At 35.7% G+C, this 17331-nt stretch overlaps 2 protein-coding genes across 2 annotated transcripts; one reads left to right on the top strand and one right to left on the bottom strand.

Moving 5' to 3' along the window:
• The first annotated feature begins 7960 nt into the window (after positions 1-7960).
• Positions 7961-12289, top strand: LOC104227118 (uncharacterized). The gene is made up of 4 exons (XM_009779275.2): positions 7961-8046; positions 8353-8392; positions 11492-11674; positions 11885-12289. Exons 3-4 carry the CDS (start codon positions 11504-11506, stop codon positions 11954-11956), a joined length of 243 nt encoding a protein of 80 aa, XP_009777577.1. The 5' UTR covers positions 7961-8046; positions 8353-8392; positions 11492-11503; the 3' UTR covers positions 11957-12289.
• A 1044-nt stretch (positions 12290-13333) lies between these two features.
• Positions 13334-16503, bottom strand: LOC104227119 (heat shock cognate 70 kDa protein 2-like). The gene is made up of 2 exons (XM_009779277.2): positions 16144-16503; positions 13334-15300 (listed from the first exon to the last, which is right to left on the bottom strand). The coding sequence occupies exons 1-2, from the start codon at positions 16355-16357 to the stop codon at positions 13568-13570; spliced, it is 1947 nt and encodes a 648-aa protein (XP_009777579.1). The 5' UTR covers positions 16358-16503; the 3' UTR covers positions 13334-13567.
• Between the last annotated feature and the right edge of the window lie 828 nt (positions 16504-17331).

Genomic DNA, 17331 nt, shown 5'->3' on the forward strand with positions numbered 1-17331 from the left:
AGCTAAGTGCAGGATTCAAGTTTACGTCCTTCTTTTCCCAAAAACATTTACTTGTTGGTAACAAAAAGAGAAAAATGTAATAAAATAAAAGTAATGCAGTAAAATATAAATAAGAAGAGACAGAAAGAAGGGAGAAGAGTTTTCTTCTTTCACTTTGGTGTCTTTTTCCATTGTAATTACATGGCCTTTTATAGACATAAAAAGTAAAGATGATTGACATAAGGTAGAAAATTTAATCTTTAAGTTATTCACAACATGAGCATCCAATGTAGCATACAATGCAGTATCCAAAGTAGTATCCAATGTACAAACTATTCATAACACTCCCCCTTGGATGTCCATGTAAGATAATGTGCCTCATTAAAAACTTACTAAAAAATATTGGGATGTACATAGTTATTTATAATATGCATTGCTTGTTGCCTCATTAAAAACCTTACCAGGAAAACCCAGTGGGACAAAACCTTGGTTAAGGAAAAGAGTGCAGCGTGTAGTTACTCCCCCTTATGAAAAATCACTTAATGTCTCGAAGACGACACATTCCAATCTTATATATCAGCTTTTCAAATATTGAGGTTGGTAACGCCTTAGTGAACAGATCAGCCAAATTATCACTTCAACGAACTTGTTGTACATCTATTTCGCCATTCTTCCGAAGATCATGAGTGAAAAAGAATTTCGATGAAATGTGTTTTGTTCTATCTCCTTTGATATATCCTCCTTTCAATTGAGCTATGCATGCAGCATTGTCTTCATACAATATATTTGGAATATTCTCTTTCGAAGAAAGACCACATGTTTGCTGAATGTGTTGAGTTATAGATCTTAACCAAACGCATTATCGACTTGCTTCGTGAATGGCTATTATCTCTGCATGATTTGAAGAAGTAGCAACCATAGTTTGTTTTGTCGAACGCCATGATATGGTTGTACCTCCACTTATAAATAAATAGCCTGTCTGAGATCGACCTTTGTGTGGATCAGACAAATATCCTGCTTCTGCATAACCAATCAATGATGACTTGGATTCATTTGAATAAAATAAACTCATATCAATGGTCCCTTGGAGGTATCTGAATATATGTTTAATACCATTCCAGTGTCTTTATGTTGGCAAAGTACTAAATCTTGCCAATAAGCTTACTGAGAAAGCTATATCTGGTCGAAAATTATTGGCAAGATACATTAATGCCCCAATTGCACTAAGATATGGTACTTCGGCACCAAGAAGCTCTTCATCATTTTCATGAGGTCGGAATGGATCTTTCTTTATATCAAGTGATCTCACAACCATCGGGGTACTCAATGGATGTGCTTTATCCATATAGAATCGCTTTAAAATCTTTTCGGTGTATGTTGATTGATGGACAAATATTCCATCTTTCATATACTCAATTTGTAGACCAAGACAAAATTTTGTCTTTCCAAGATCTTTCATTTCAAATTCTTTCTTCAAACAGTCTACTGTTTTTGGAAGCTCCCCAGGAGTTCCAATGATATTTAAATCATCAACATACACGGTGATTATAACAAATTCAGATCCAAACCTTTTTATAAAGACACAAGGACAAATAGGATTATTCTTGTACCCTTCTTTCAACAGGTATTCACTCAGGCGATTGTACCACATACGACCTGATTGTTTCAATCCGTATAAAGATTTTTGAAGCTTTATTGAACAAGTTTCTCGAAAACTTTTATATGCTTCTGGCACTTTAAATCCCTCAGGTACTTTCATAAAAATTTTGTTGTCTAATGATCCATACAAATAGGCTGTAACAACATCCATTAGATGCATATCAAGTTTTTCTTGCACTGCCATATTTATGAGATACTTGAAGGTGATAGCATCCACTACAGGAGAATATGTCTCCATATAATCAATTCCAGGCCTTTGGAAAAACTCTTGCGCCACAAGTCGCGCTTTATATCTAACGACTTCATTTTTATCGTTTCGTTTTCGCACAAAAATCCATTTATACCCTACTGGCTTTATGCCTTCAGGTGTTCGAACTATGGGTCCGAAGACTTCACGTTTTCCAAGTGAAGTTAACTCTGCCTGGATAGCGTCTTTCCATTTTGGCCAATCATTTCTCTGTCTACATTCATTGACAGATTTTGGTTCAAGATCCTCATCTTGTTGCATTATTTCAACAGCAACATTATAAGCAAAAATGTTATCGATAACAATATTATTTCGGTTCCATCTTTTCCCGGTTGAGACATAACTTATTGATATCTCTTCATTTTCATTATTTTCAGGTACCTGGACCTCTCCTAAGGTCTTATCATTTGTTACGTCTTGGGGCTCTTCTTGAGCCACTACCTCTGTGTTATGTTCACTTTGATCACTTGCTCCTTTTCTTCTTCGAGGATTTTTATCTTTAGAACCGATTGGTCTACCACGTTTCAAGCATGGCTTAGACTCATTTGCTTTAATTAATTGTCCTGCCGGGATATCAACTCGAAATGGAGCATTAGCAGCTGGAATATGTGACTTAGTCACCCTTGGTAGGTCAGTGAATGCATCTGGCAATTGATTTGCAATATTTTGTAAATGAATAATTTTTTGAACCTCTTGTTCACATTGATTTGTTCGAGGATCTAAATTAGACAGTGACAATGCATTCCAATCTATCTTCTTTTTCAGCTGCTTATTTTCTCCCCCTAATGTTGGATATACTGATTCATCAAAATGGCAATCAGAAAATCTAGCCGTAAATAAATCTCCAGTCATCGGCTCTAGATATTTTATAATAGAAGGAGATTCATATCCAACATATATCCCCAACCTTCTTTGAGGACCCATCTTTGTGCGTTGTGGTGGAGCAATTGGAACATATATCGCACAACCAAAGATCCTAAGATGGGAAATATTTGGCTCTTGACCAAAAGCCAATTGCAATGGGGAGACTTTATGATAACTTGTGGGCCTTATCCGCACAAGTGCTGCTGCGTGCAAAATAGCATGACCCCATACTGAAATGAGAAGTTTTGTTCTCATAAGCATTGGTCTAGCAATTAATTGGGGGCGTTTGATCAATGATTCTGCTAGACCATTTTGTGTATGAACATGAGTAACCGGATGCTCAATTGTTATCCCAGTTGAAATACAATAATCATCAAAGGCTTGGGATGTAAACTCACCAGCATTATCAAGACAAATTGTCTTAATTGCATAATCTGAAAATTGTGCTCTTAGCTTTATTATTTGAGTCAGCAATCTCGCAAATGTCATATTGCGAGTTGATAGTAAGCACACATGTAACCATATTGTAGATGCATCTACCAAAACCATGTAATATTTGAATGGTCCACATGGAGGGTGAATGGGCCCACATATATCACCCTGTATACGTTCCAGAAATGTAAGGGATTCCATCCTAACTTTAATAGTTGATGGTCTAATAATTAATTTTCCTTGAGAACATGCAGCACAAGAGAATTCTTTAAATTGAAGAATCTTCTGATTCTTCATTGCATGTCCATGTGAATTCTCAATTATTTTATGCATCATATTAGAACCAGGATGGCCCAACCGGTCATGCCAAATAATAAAATTATCTTGATTAGTAAACTTCTCGTTTACTATGGCATATATTTCAATCCTGCTAATACTTGTGTAGTATAAGCCGGAGGAAAGAGCAGGTAACATTTCAAGCACATATTTCTTACCGGACATTATTGTAGTAATATAAAGATATTCAATCTTTTCATCATTTGTAGTCTCAATATGATAGCCATTTTGGCGAATATCTTTGAAACTTAATAAGTTTCTTTGAGATTTACTACAATATAGTGCTTCATCAATAGCCAAATTTGTTCCTCCTGGTAGTAATAAATTGGCTCTTCCAGAACCTTCAATTAATCTTGTACTACCGGATATTGTATTAACATTCGCTTCTTTCATTACCAAATAAGAGAAATATCTCTTATCTTTTAAAATAGTGTGTGTTGTAGCACTATCCAGAAGACATATATCATCTTTATTAATCTTGAGTCCAACTGAAGACTGGGGAATTTTCATATTCTTCATAAAAAAATAATACATCATAAGAAATATGAAAGACAAGCGGAAAAAAAATTAAGAAATACATTAGGAATGTAGAAACTAGCAACACATGATGCATTAGGAAAATACACTCAAGAAAAATAAACTAGTTGCAAACATAAAAATAACAACTTTTATAGCTTCATTCCCCAGTAAGATGATTAGTTCTTCAGTCAATATCCTCAAAGAAGTCTCCAACTTCTAAATGAGTAATATTTGTTAGGCCTTCAAAATCATCATCTTTATATGCAAGATGTGCCTTAGAATCATATTTATTTGAGGGACCTGCTTCATCATCATTATTTTGAAAGGTCAAGTGTGCCTCCACATTATTTTCTTTTTTCTTGAGGGAGGCTTGATAAAGTTTGACAAAATGTTCTGGCGTACGACAAATGCGTGCCCAATGACCTCTCATACCACATCGGTGACACATACTAGCTTTACCTTTTGAATGATTAATTTGAGAACCCTTATTGTTCTCCAATTTATTTCCACCATAATGACGATAATTGTTTCGCCCCTGCCACGTCCACGTTTACGACCATGTCCACGACCACGACAATTATTTTGTTTTCTTTCAAACTTATCATATGTTGCTACAGCATTCACTTCCGGAAATGGAGCTGACCCGGTGGGACGAGCTTCATGATTTTTCATTAATAGAGTATTATTTTGCTCAGCCACAAGTAGGCATGTGATTAAGTCAGAATATTTCTTAAAACCTTTTTCACGGTATTGTTGTTGTAGCACCACATTTGAAGCGTGAAAAGTAGAAAATATTTTTTCCAATAAGTCCTCATCTGTGATAGTGTCTCCACATAATTTTAATAGAGAACTTACTTTAAAGATAGCAGAATTATACTCACTTACGGTTTTAAAGTCTTGCAACCTTAAATGTATCCACTCATACCGAGCTTTCGGTAATACCGTAAGTTTTAGGTGGTCATATCGATCCTTCAAATTAATCCATAATTCAAGTGGATCTTTTACGGTTAAATATTCAGTTTTTAACCCTTCATGTAGATGATGACGAAGGAAAATCATGGCCTTCGCTTTATCCTGATTTGATGCTTCATTTCCTTGTATAATAGTATTTCCAAGACCTTTAGCGTCAAGGTGAATTTCAGCATCAAGAACCCATAATAAATAGTTCTTTCCGGTGATGTCAAGTGCTACAAATTCAAGTTTTGATAAATTTGACATAGTGAAAACTATCATAAAAGATGAATAAGTTAGAGAAATAATTATAATAATAAACAATTAATGAAAACAAAACGATTAAGGTAAAAGAAATGAAAATAGAGCTATATCATGTTAACAATCTACTATTTCATTTTATTCTTGCCATAAAGTAGAAATTACATACTTGTTTCATTTCACTTTATATTATTGATATATATGTGTTAATAGAATTGAACGTGACTAACATTATTTATATGTTCCAATAAATATAAAGTAATTAAAAAATTATTGCTTGTCAATTCATTTCTCACAGTTCTTCAAAATGCCTTAAAGATATGTTTTGATCCAGGGAGTCCATGACATTAGTGCATAGCTAGTTTGATGACTTTGAGGTCCTCTAAGAGTTGAGCACGGAAGGAAATAGTTATTTAATCACTGCAATGTACTTAAACTATTTAAGATGCTCAAGCGCACAAGTAATCTGCAAACAGTGAGCATATGATATGTACTGCCATAAATAAGATGATTATAATGATACATACCTTAATAAAATATGGCTCAACTTAGTGGGAATTAAGAATAAAATTAGAGCTTCGTGCTGATAACGTGTAATAAAATAAAAGTAATGCAGTAAAATGTAAATAAGAAGAGATAGAAAGAAGGGAGAAGAGTTTTCTTCTTTCGCTTTGGTGTCTTTTTCCATTGCAATTACATGGCCTTTTATAGGCATAAAAAGTGAAGATGATGGACATAAAGTAGGAAATTTAATCTTTAAGTTATTCACAATATGGGCATCCAATGTAGCATCTATTGTAGTATCCAAAGTAGTATCTAATGTACAAACTATTCATAACAAAAAAGAATTAATGTTTGAATTTTAATTTACTGGTAGGGTTAGGGAAATAGGCATAACTCTTTTGGGCAAAGTGCACAAATTGCCCTTTTTAGGAACGTACGCAATTAGTCATAACTCTCTAGGGCAAAGTGCACAAATAGCCCTTTTCAGGACCCCTATTTAAGGAATAGTCAAAATTTACAAAAGATTTTAAGTTTAGTCACTTCATAAACAACAGAAGACATGTGGGTTTGACGGTTTAAAATTTAGAGCGACAGGTCTAAAATTGATCTTGTGAAAGCCTAACTACAGACCGCGAGTCTGAAGTTTTAAACGAGTTCAAATTCAAACTTGAGTTCTAAAGTTGGGATTTGGTAGAGCCCAACTTAAAATCCGTTGGTCAGAATTTGAACTTTGAAATTTAGACCCAAAATTCTAAGAATAAGAAGCAACAATAACATCGGGTTTAGTCTGAAGTTTACCAAAATTGGCTGCAAATAATATTTCCAATATTACTTATAGTACGTTTTAAACAGAGGTGCTACAAGCGGCTATCTGGTGTCGTCATTTCTATAACCCTCTGTCAATATGAAAAGTTATTTCGGTCATTTGTATTTATATCCGCTTTTTGGCTCACGTTTTAATTTGTACTTGTTTTGCAAAAAAAATTGCAAGTATACACACTTTTTCGCTTAACTTCAGCATACGGCCCTGAAGTAGCAAAAACAATCACGCAAACTTCAGCATTCTAGTAGACGGGCCTGAAGTAGCAAAAATTGCTGAACCAAGTGTGCTGAAGTTTTTGTTTGTAATTGCTGAACTTCAGCATGTTTTAGTTGAAGTTTTTCACATAAATTTAGTGTTGGCTGAAGTTTTTATTTGTAATTGCTGAACTTAAGCATGTTTTAGCTGAAGTTTTTCACGTAAACTTAGTGTTGACTGAAGTTTTTGTTTGTAACTGCTGATCTTAAGCATTCTAGTAGCTGAAGTTTTGTTCTCTATTTGCTGAACTTCAACATGTTTAAGCTGAAGTTTTGTTCTATATTTGCTGAACTTTAGCATGTTTTATGCTATCATGTAATTGATTTTTTGTACAGATAATAAATTTATCATAAGTAGAATTAGCAACTTAAAAAACTAGATAAATGATTTAGCACAACAGGTTAAAATGCATTGATAATGTACAAAGCTGAATCCAACAAGTTACTATCATCTTCTTCATAACTTACTTTAGAAAGTTATTTATAATTTATTTTTAAATAATCTGATAAACATACTTATGACAATTATTTCCATGAACTGAAGTTTCATCGCAGCAGAAGAAGAAGAAGAAGAAGAAGAAGGAGGAGGAGGAGGAGGAGGAGGAGGAGGAGGAGGGGGAGAAAGGGGGGAGAAAGGGGGCGGAAATTGTTTAAAAAATAGGTACAAGTTAAAACTTTTAAAAAAAATGGGTAAAGATTAAATGGGGGCGACCAAATAAGACGTCCCGTGTAATTTTTACGGGTTTTTTTGGGTTGACTTGATAGAAGGCCCCTATGAGTTTCAAATCGCTAGCCCAAACTTGTCTGGCGGATTGGATCAGTAATAATATGTAAAAATGATATCAGGTATCTACTCTAAAGGATTGCTATTTAGGAATTAATCAATGTATCTTGAATTTTAGATTTTCAGTTCAAATTTTTAAGAAAAAAATGTACTGAAGTTAAGATTTATAGTTAAAATTTTATGACAAAATAAGTATTGGTTAATCTCTAAATAGAATCGCTAGGAATTGCTATCCGTGCACTTGCCCCCAATAATAACTGTATGGGCTAATTCTACAAACCCAAATTTGAATAGATTTTTCGGCCCATTAATTTGCGTAAGAATCTCGTCTTGGGTCAGGTTGTCGCATTTCTCCCTGGACGGCGAACTCTCTAGAATCTCCTTCTCCCGTCGGCGAAATCGTTCCGATCTCTTTCTCCGGCGAATTCCACTCGTAAGAAACTCTCCAATCTGTCTTCTATTCTAATATTCTTTTCTTTTGTACAATTTAAACTGATTCTATAATCAAATTTTCTTCCCGTATTGTTTTAAATTTAAGCTGGCATTACATGCTGATTGCTTGTATGAAAAATCAGTGTATTAATTAATGCAATAAAAAGGTGGAACCTTTATCATTGTTTTATGGGTCTTGCTCTTGCATCACTTTAGTGGAACTTCGCGATTATCAAGTCATTTTTCCATTCCTGCTAATTATATATTTTTTTTAAAAGGTTTCCTGCTAATTATATTAAAATTCCAGGTTTCAGTTTTTTTTTCTTCTCACGGGCCATAAGATCAAGGTTAGTTTGTTAGATTACTTGTTAATCAATATCTCTAATTAAAAGTGACTAATAAGTAGCAATTATTAGTTTCTTTTTCCTTGGAGGGAGCAATTGATAGGAACGTGTTGATGTCGAGAATTATGGTAGAAGGTTAGTAGGCAGTCGTGTGTGTGTCTTTCCCGTACCAGTAGGATTTGTATTTAACCTTGTATTCTATTATTGGTAAATACCTACGACTACATGTTGTTAATTACGTTTGTTTTCTTAATTAAATTGTTGTTGCTACTGCTTTCTTTTCATCTTTTCTTGATCCGGGGGTCTATCGGAAACAAGGTAGGGGTAAGGTTTGCGTACAACCCACTTGTGGGATTATATTGGATTTTTTTTTTTGTTGTTGTTGTTGTTGAAGGAGCAATTATTATTAGTTCTTAAAGGGTGCACTGTATAGTGTATACTACATCCAGGAGTTTGCTAATCTTGTTTGATTGTGTAAATTGATTCTGAATTGAAAAATGACCCCTGAAATTATGTAGTGAATTAGTTGTTAGAGATGTGGAAGAAGAAGTGGGAGTATGATAACTTCAGCTTATTGATACCATCAAATATACTTTAGCTTGTTGGTCTACAATCTCAGCGGAAGCTAAAAATTCTGTCTAAACCTTGATGAGAAGAATTACCCGGTGCTTGTGTTGGTGGGCCAGTAGCAGGTATCCGGTGAATAGCCGAGGTACGCGCAAGTTGGACTGATACCACCATCATTGGAAAAAAAAAGAGAGAGAAGAATCATGTTGGTCTAATGAATCTGCTTGTAGCACATTGGATATCCTTCCTATTTTGCATATCCATGTTACAACTGGCAATACATGGTGGTTTAACAAAATGATTGTTTATGCTGATACTTGAAGCTAATTCTAATATTAAAACCATAAATCAAGCTTTCCTTGCCAATTCACTGATGAAGACAAGCTTGGGGTTCACGATTTTCGCCAGAAATAAAAAAAACAAAAGGAATTTGATGTTTTCGGGATATGAAGAGACGTGAATAGTTTTCTGTTTTTCAAGTTTAATTAGTGCCTGAAATGGGTAAATGTTGTCCTTTGATTATGCTGTGTAGTGCCAGACTTGTTTGAGGATCCTTGTGGGATTTGAGGTCTGCAAATAGGCAATAAGTTAACATAAGAAGACAGGAAAAGGATAAACTCTGGGTGTTGCACTCGGGGTTCTTTAGCTTTTAGTTGGTATCATCCATCTTCTCTTGTAGTTGTATATTTTAGAGACTCACGCAAATCAAATATGGAGTTCAAACTCGTCCTTACATCATTTGACCTTTATCTGGGTTGTCAGCTCAATCCAACTCTTTCACAAATTTAAACCTTGAAGCGCCAGTTAGGTAGTAATTGTTGTTTTTGATGACTTGATGGTCGATTGCCTAGTATCCCCGCGGAAAGAAAAAAAACTGAAATGATACATTATTCTGCGTTACTCGCAAAAGGAGGGGTTATTGATTTTCTTATCCTGGTGAATTGTCACCTATTATACCTAGATAGGAACAGGGAGAAATTACCTCCTATTTTCCATCTAATGTTAATAGATTGCATTTATTGATTTTACTTCCTGACTTGGATCTAGTTAGTTGGTTAACTTCAACAGGTAAATTTTGTTTCTTTGTTGCTGATATTTAGTCGTGATACAGAGTTTGGTCTCATCCCTAAGCAAATGGATGGGATGAGCGGACTGTCTTAGCCTCTTACTTTGGTTACTCTTTGTCATAAACGTAATGTTAGCCTTGTGTTTGGTGGGCTCTTAGTCTTCCCAACAAGGTGTTATGGGTCAAAAAGTACATATTATCATTGGATGTGTTTAATGAATTGAAACCACCTAGGCTTGAAGAGTTTCAAAATCACTTTTAGTCACAGAAAGAAATTGAGCTTTTGAGACAATTTTTCTAAGTGAAACCTTAGGCACTAAAAATTTTCATGATCGACTTATTGCGACAGAGTGCGGGCTCCCAATAGCTTTTACCATGAGAAAACCTCTTATTAGTGCCGTGAGGGTTTTATTATAATCAAAGCATAAAATTTACTTCACAAAGTAAATTGTGGGATTACACTGGGTTTGTTGTTGTTGTTGAAAGTAAGTTTAATTGTGATGTGAGTCCGTGACAGTCCATGGGAAGAAACGTTCTAATCTATATCTTTCTTGTCAAAGTCAAACTAAATTAACTTGCAGAGATATTGGACACCTTACTGCTCATTGGTGGGAAACCTTCCCTTGAAGCATAGATCACTAGACCATAATGACCCTCATCAGAAATGCGCTAAAACAATAGGTAATATAGGTATAAAAAAGTTAAGCAAATATGGGAAAGAGGGACAATAGTTGCATTAGTTGTGGTCCCAAAGAGTCAATAGTAGTAGCTAATGGCAGAATCAGGTCACCAAGGTTCAAAACATAATTTCCCGAACTCTGTGTCAAAAACATATGTTGCTTTTCTTCCAAAATTCTTTTGTCTGATAAAACTGTTACAGAAAGTACTCGGATAAAAGCTTTTTTTCCAACTTCGTAGAGTAGGAAAACGTAGTAAAAGTATCAATATATCTCCTTCTTGGAACTATCAACTTTTAAGCATCCCCCTCAAATTGCTGCCTCTAGGAAGTTTGAATATGCTACTTATATAAAAAAGTTATTATTTGATTGTGCTACCATGAGGGAAAAGACTAGGCTTGCAACCTGCAGCTTATAGAAATACTCACTTTCACTGTGTATTTTTTTCGCAAGGCTCTTTTTTCCTTGTATTCTGTTAGTAACTTTTAGTTGTTCTGTCTAATATGTATGTATGGTAATAGTTATAACTTATAACTACTGACTCCTTTTATTGACCTCCTTGTGTACATTTAGTTGTGGTGCCTTCATAGTAGAGAATCATATAGATGGCAAAACAACATAGAAATAGTTCTTCTCCGTTCCATCAAGAATGTTTTCATCCTGCTTGTCTCAAACAGTGAAGTGTAATGATGTATGAGTTTTCTGCCTGTTAATTTTGCTGCTACTGCTATAACTGCTGATTTGATTTAATCTAATACCATGACCAACACAGCCCTCTTTATATTTATGCAGAACTGGGGAAGAATGGGCCGCAAAGCTGGGACTTTATATATTAATCCAAGGAACTTCGGAAGCCTCCAAAAACCTTGCGCGAAAGAAATGGTCACATTTCTTAATTGTTTGACTTTAAATCACAATAAGGACGAGAAATGTAGCAGGCAAAAATCACTTTTGAGTACCTGCATGGAAGCTCAGGTAATTGGATGCCTGTTCTTTAGTTGAGTGGTGAATATTGCTTTTTCCTTTTACTTTAGTATGGTTCTTAACAAAAGCTAATGAATAAGCTTCCACATACATTGTATATTATTATATAAAAAATTATTTATTTCTTGATTAAGCATGTGTTAAAATCCTATTATCTTGCCTTTCACATTAAGATTTATTGTGATATACCTATTTCTGCAGAGTGGCAAAAACAGAAAGCCATGGGGTAGCATCAATTATCACCTTCAGAGGCTTAGCAGGGGTAGGAAGTAACTTGAATCAAGTTACATCTGCATTATTCAAACTGGCACGGTTGTGGCTTTTTGGCATGTTTTGAAATTAGTTAATCAGATGGGTTCTTCCAATTTCTCAACGAAGGTCTGTAATTTCTGACGAATAGCATGAATTTAGACTCGAAAAAACCTCGAGGAACATCTTTTATTGTCTGTTTCAGTATGTGGATTTTTTTAACCTTTCGTTAGTAGCTTAGAAAGTTGTTAACCGTCCCTAGGTTTCAGCTTATCTCTACCACAATATCTGTCGGTCTTATAATTTGTGTTGGCAGGAAGGGATTTGTTTAAATTGAGAAATATTTTACCATTTACATATTGTTTGGTGTTATTGCATTAGTAACAATTGGTTACTAAAAATGGTTTAGTCATTCTAATTTGTCAAAATGGTTTTATGACCTTATATGTCGAGCGAATATTCATATATGCCAAAGGCTCGCGTTAAATAAGTTCCAATTCAAATGACTTCTGAAAAGATATTAGAGCCCGTTGACTACTATAACGTTCTATGTCCGTCACCAATTTTCTCTTATGATTCATAGACCATTAGAAATGTGAGGCTGATATAAACACCATTCTTAGGACTACTATTTGGGGATTATCTAGTACTTATTTTGTCTTGAAATGTTGAACTAAAAATCTTAATTTAAGACAATTGAAGATGTTTGTGTACGAAAATTAAATTGAAAAACTGAAATTTAGAATACATTAGTTAATTCCTAAATAACAATACTTTAGAGTGGTTACTTGTGTCATTTTTACCAAAAGAAGGCTACGACACTGCTTCCAAGATTTTCATAATGACTTGGGAACAGAAATAATTAATCAGCCAACTCAGACTCTAAAATCTTGATGTAGCACTATGCTTTCCTACGATATTTTCTTCCATTTCCAAGATGATGTCTGAAAAAAAAGGGCCCTTATTAACTGCATCCTTCCATTAATGTTTTACAAGAATGATTTGAATTTGGATGCTGTCACCGGCTAGCCCTTTGAATATTTCCATATTAGATGCGCTATTTCGCATTGAGTTTGTTTTTCTAGCTGGTGAAAGAGTTATTAATTATTTTTTATTGAAGTAAATTTTTGTTTCTCTGGTTAACTTGCAAAATGTGCCTAGTTTTTTTCATTACAGTACTTTATTTTCACTCATGTTAACTTGCAAAATATGTCATCTAAGACATTAGTCCAATTCAAGTCTTAAGGAACAGAAAGCCCAAAACTTGAGCCATCTTCACTATACAACGTTGTGGGGATAGAGTCCTACGAGTGACCCAGAGAGCCAACATACTTCTCTCTTCGAAGTACGAAAAAAATAAAACAAATATTCGAGAATAAAATTGCATCCAAAACACTTAAGTAAGAAGATAATAGCTAGAGTAATATACTTGCATAGAAAAATAACTAATAACTAGACATTGACAATGCAAAATCGATCACGCTATCTTAAAGCCATCAAAGATGAAAATTCAACAGCATACTATTCTCGAAAAACCAATATACTACCCAATTAACCATTGCAAAAGTATAAAAAGTACCCAATATAAGAAGTACTGTACTAAAATGGAAAACGAGCACAGATCACTTCAAATACTTAGTCGACCTCCTCAATCTTGGGGCCTGCACCGCTACCACCTGCTGGAGGAGCATCATCATCCATAGGTGCACCTGCTTCACCACCAGCACCCTGGTACATCTTGGCAATGATGGGGTTGCAGATGCTCTCGAGCTCCTTCATCTTATCTTCAAACTCATCAGCTTCAGCAAGCTGGTTGCTGTCAAGCCATGAAATTGCCTGATCAATGGCATCCTCAATCTTTTTCTTGTCGTCTGGGCTTAGCTTAGAACCAATCTTCTCATCCTTTATAGTGTTCCTCATGTTGTAGGCATAGTTCTCCAGTGCATTCTTGGCCTCTACCTTCTTCTTGTGTTCCTCATCCTCTGCCTTGTACTTCTCTGCTTCCTGGACCATCTTTTCAATTTCTTCCTTTGACAACCTACCCTTGTCATTGGTAATTGTGATCTTGTTCTTCTGTCCAGTGGTTTTGTCTTCAGCAGAGACATTCAAGATGCCATTGGCATCAATATCAAAGCAGACTGTGATCTGAGGCACACCCCTAGGAGCAGGAGGAATACCAGAGAGCTCAAATTTACCCAGCAAGTTGTTGTCTCTGGTTCTTGCTCTTTCACCCTCGTACACCTGAATCAACACTCCAGGTTGGTTGTCAGAATATGTAGAAAACACCTGCTCTTTCTTGGTAGGAATGGTGGTATTCCTAGGAATCAAGACAGTCATCACACCTCCTGCAGTTTCCAAACCCAGAGATAGAGGGGTGACATCCAAAAGCAACAAGTCTTGAACCTTCTCGTTACCCTCTCCACTTAGAATGGCAGCTTGCACTGCAGCACCATAGGCAACAGCCTCATCTGGGTTGATGCTCTTGCAAAGCTCCTTACCATTAAAAAAGTCTTGCAACAGCTGTTGTACTTTGGGAATTCTAGTGGATCCACCAACAAGAACAACATCATGTACAGTGCTCTTGTCCATCTTGGCGTCCCTCAAACATTTCTCAACTGGCTCCATACACTTCCTGAAAAGATCCATGTTCAACTCCTCAAATCTAGCACGAGTAATGGTGGAATAGAAGTCAACTCCCTCATACAAGGAATCAATTTCAATTGTTGTCTGGGCAGTGGAAGAAAGAGTTCTCTTCGCCCTCTCACATGCTGTCCTCAATCTTCTAAGGGCTCTTGGGTTACCAGTAATGTCCTTCTTGTGCTTTCTTTTGAACTCCTGGACAAAGTGGTTCACCATTCTGTTATCAAAATCTTCACCTCCAAGGTGAGTGTCTCCTGCTGTGGCTTTCACCTCAAAAATACCTTCTTCAATAGTAAGGAGGGACACATCGAAAGTACCACCACCTAGATCAAAGATAAGAACGTTCTTCTCACCGACACTTGTGGCTTTCTTGTCAAGACCATAAGCAATGGCCGCTGCTGTGGGCTCATTAATAATACGCATGACATTCAAGCCAGATATGACACCAGCATCCTTAGTAGCCTGACGTTGTGAGTCATTGAAGTATGCAGGTACAGTAACCACAGCATTTTTCACAGTTGATCCAAGGAAGGCCTCGGCAATTTCCTTCATCTTTATAAGCACCATGGAAGAGATTTCTTCAGCAGCAAACTGCTTCTCTTCACCCTTGTAGTTGACAACAATCATTGGCTTGTCACCAGGCCCGGAAATAACCTTGAAAGGCCACAATTTGATGTCACTCTGTACAGAGGCATCGCTGAACCTCCTTCCAATAAGCCTCTTGGCATCTGCCATTGTAAAAACACAGTAAGCACAGATTCAATCACATGAAATTTTGCTTCAAAAATATTTAAACCAAAAGTTAAATCCCCCTTCCTCAACACACACAATATGCATGAATGACAACTATAGCACAAAGAGTAACATAACAGCAAAAGATCATCAAATTCAGGAAAGCAGTAAGAATCGATGACAGCACAGATATTCATGAATATTAAACAAGTAGCAGTTCAAAAAATACATATTAAAGCATGAAGGTGCCGGGTTTCATCTGAAACCAATATTTCAGTTAAGGAGCAAATTAAATTTAATTGCAATAAGTAGTAGATATGAACCCATAGCTTTAAAAATACAACAGGTTCAATGGTAAGAACCTTAAGGTTTAAACCATGCACCTTAATATGGATATGTCTAGCAAACATGAACATGAAATTACGATAAAACCATTGGCATACGAATTAAGACATGGGGCTGCATCGACGGCATTCATCTAAACATCTAGATTAACTCATATATAGATAGTTGATAGTTGTGCTAGTAGTACTTTCGCTACAAGTGGCTCAAAATCCTAGATCAACAATTGGTTAGAAATAATTCATAACAAACACAATTCTAGAACAGTTAGCTTCATCAAACAAGATATAATACGTATTAACACTATTTACCAAAACAATTACTACATACATTAATAATTAATAATACTATTAACAGAAACAAGGTCATTATACAATAGGTCAACATTCACTCTAGATCTAACAACAGCTCTACTATTAAACAACAACAAAACAAGCTAAAATCACAAACAGCAAAACTAATTAAGATCTAACAGCAGATCTGAGCTCAAAACTTACCGAAGACAGTGTTAATAGGATTCATAGCGACTTGATTCTTAGCGGCATCACCAATGAGACGTTCAGAATCAGTAAATCCAACATAAGACGGCGTCGTCCTATTCCCTTGATCATTAGCAATAATCTCAACACGATCATGTTGCCATACACCGACACAAGAGTAAGTAGTTCCGAGATCGATTCCGATCGCCGGACCTTCACCTTTTCCGGCCATTACTTAGCTTTTTGCACTATACACCAACGTAAAAACGAGACTCAAAAAAGAGAATGTGAAGACGGCGGAGAGAAAGTGAGGGAATAAAGAATGTGTTAGGGTTTGATGAGAGGGGGAGGGGAAAGGAGAGGAGTATTTAATGGGCTGTGGTTATTGGTTCTAGAATGTTCTTTTGTAACTGGATCTGACCAATCACAATCCACAGGGGTATGCAGTGTCATTGTTGGACAAAGAATCAACCACTCCTTTTAGTGGGCCCCAAACCGACTCTTATATACGCGCTCCCCACGAAGTTTACGTGAATTTCTTGCATTAATCATGTGGTTACAAGTGTAGAGTAAAATGGACCTCATAATTCATATTCATCCATAAAAATTGCACGGGTCGTCTTATTTGGTTGCTCTCATTTAATTTATACTCATTTTTTAAAAAAATTTTAACTTGTACCTAATTTTTAAACAACTTCAGCCTCTTTTCTCCTCCTCCTTCTCCTCCTTCGTTTTCTTCTTCTTCTTTCTTCTGTTGTTGTTGGTGCTGCTATAAAACTTCAGCTCATGGGGATGATTGCTATAAGTATGTTTATCAGATTATTTAAAAACAAATTATAAATAACTTTCTAAAGTTGGAATTATTTATTCAATTTTATTCAGAGTCGCCACTTGGAATATTTTAATTGGTGTCTCAAGTCACCGTTTTATTTTAAATCTCAAATCGAGGAAGTTTCGACTTTCCTTTTGAAGTCTGCGAACCAGAAATTCTAAATAAGAAATTCTGTTAACCCGAGGGAAGGTGTTAGGCACCCCGGGTTCCGTGGTTCTAGCACGGTCGCTTAAACTATTACAATTGGCCTATTATCTGATTTTATTACATATTTTAACTTATTAACCGCTTTTAATTAATTTTAAAGAAGATTTAACGTCGTTTAAAACATGTCATCGGATCGCGTCACATGAAATGCACCTGCAATCCAAAAT

The sequence above is a fragment of the Nicotiana sylvestris genome, chromosome 11, assembly GCF_000393655.2.
Source record: "Nicotiana sylvestris chromosome 11, ASM39365v2, whole genome shotgun sequence".
NCBI classification, from domain to species: Eukaryota; Viridiplantae; Streptophyta; class Magnoliopsida; order Solanales; family Solanaceae; genus Nicotiana; species Nicotiana sylvestris.

Excerpts from the sequence above, each read along its gene's own strand:
- LOC104227119 (XM_009779277.2), bottom strand. The coding sequence starts at position 16,357 with ATGGCCGGAAAAGGTGAAGGTCCGGCGATCGGAATCGATCTCGGAACT. Across the intron at positions 15,301-16,143 it reads TCCTATTAACACTGTCTTCG|ATGCCAAGAGGCTTATTGGA; the intron begins GTAAGTTTTGAG and ends TTACAATGGCAG.
- LOC104227118 (XM_009779275.2), top strand. The coding sequence starts at position 11,504 with ATGGGCCGCAAAGCTGGGACTTTATATATTAATCCAAGGAACTTCGGA. Across the intron at positions 11,675-11,884 it reads GTACCTGCATGGAAGCTCAG|AGTGGCAAAAACAGAAAGCC; the intron begins GTAATTGGATGC and ends CTATTTCTGCAG.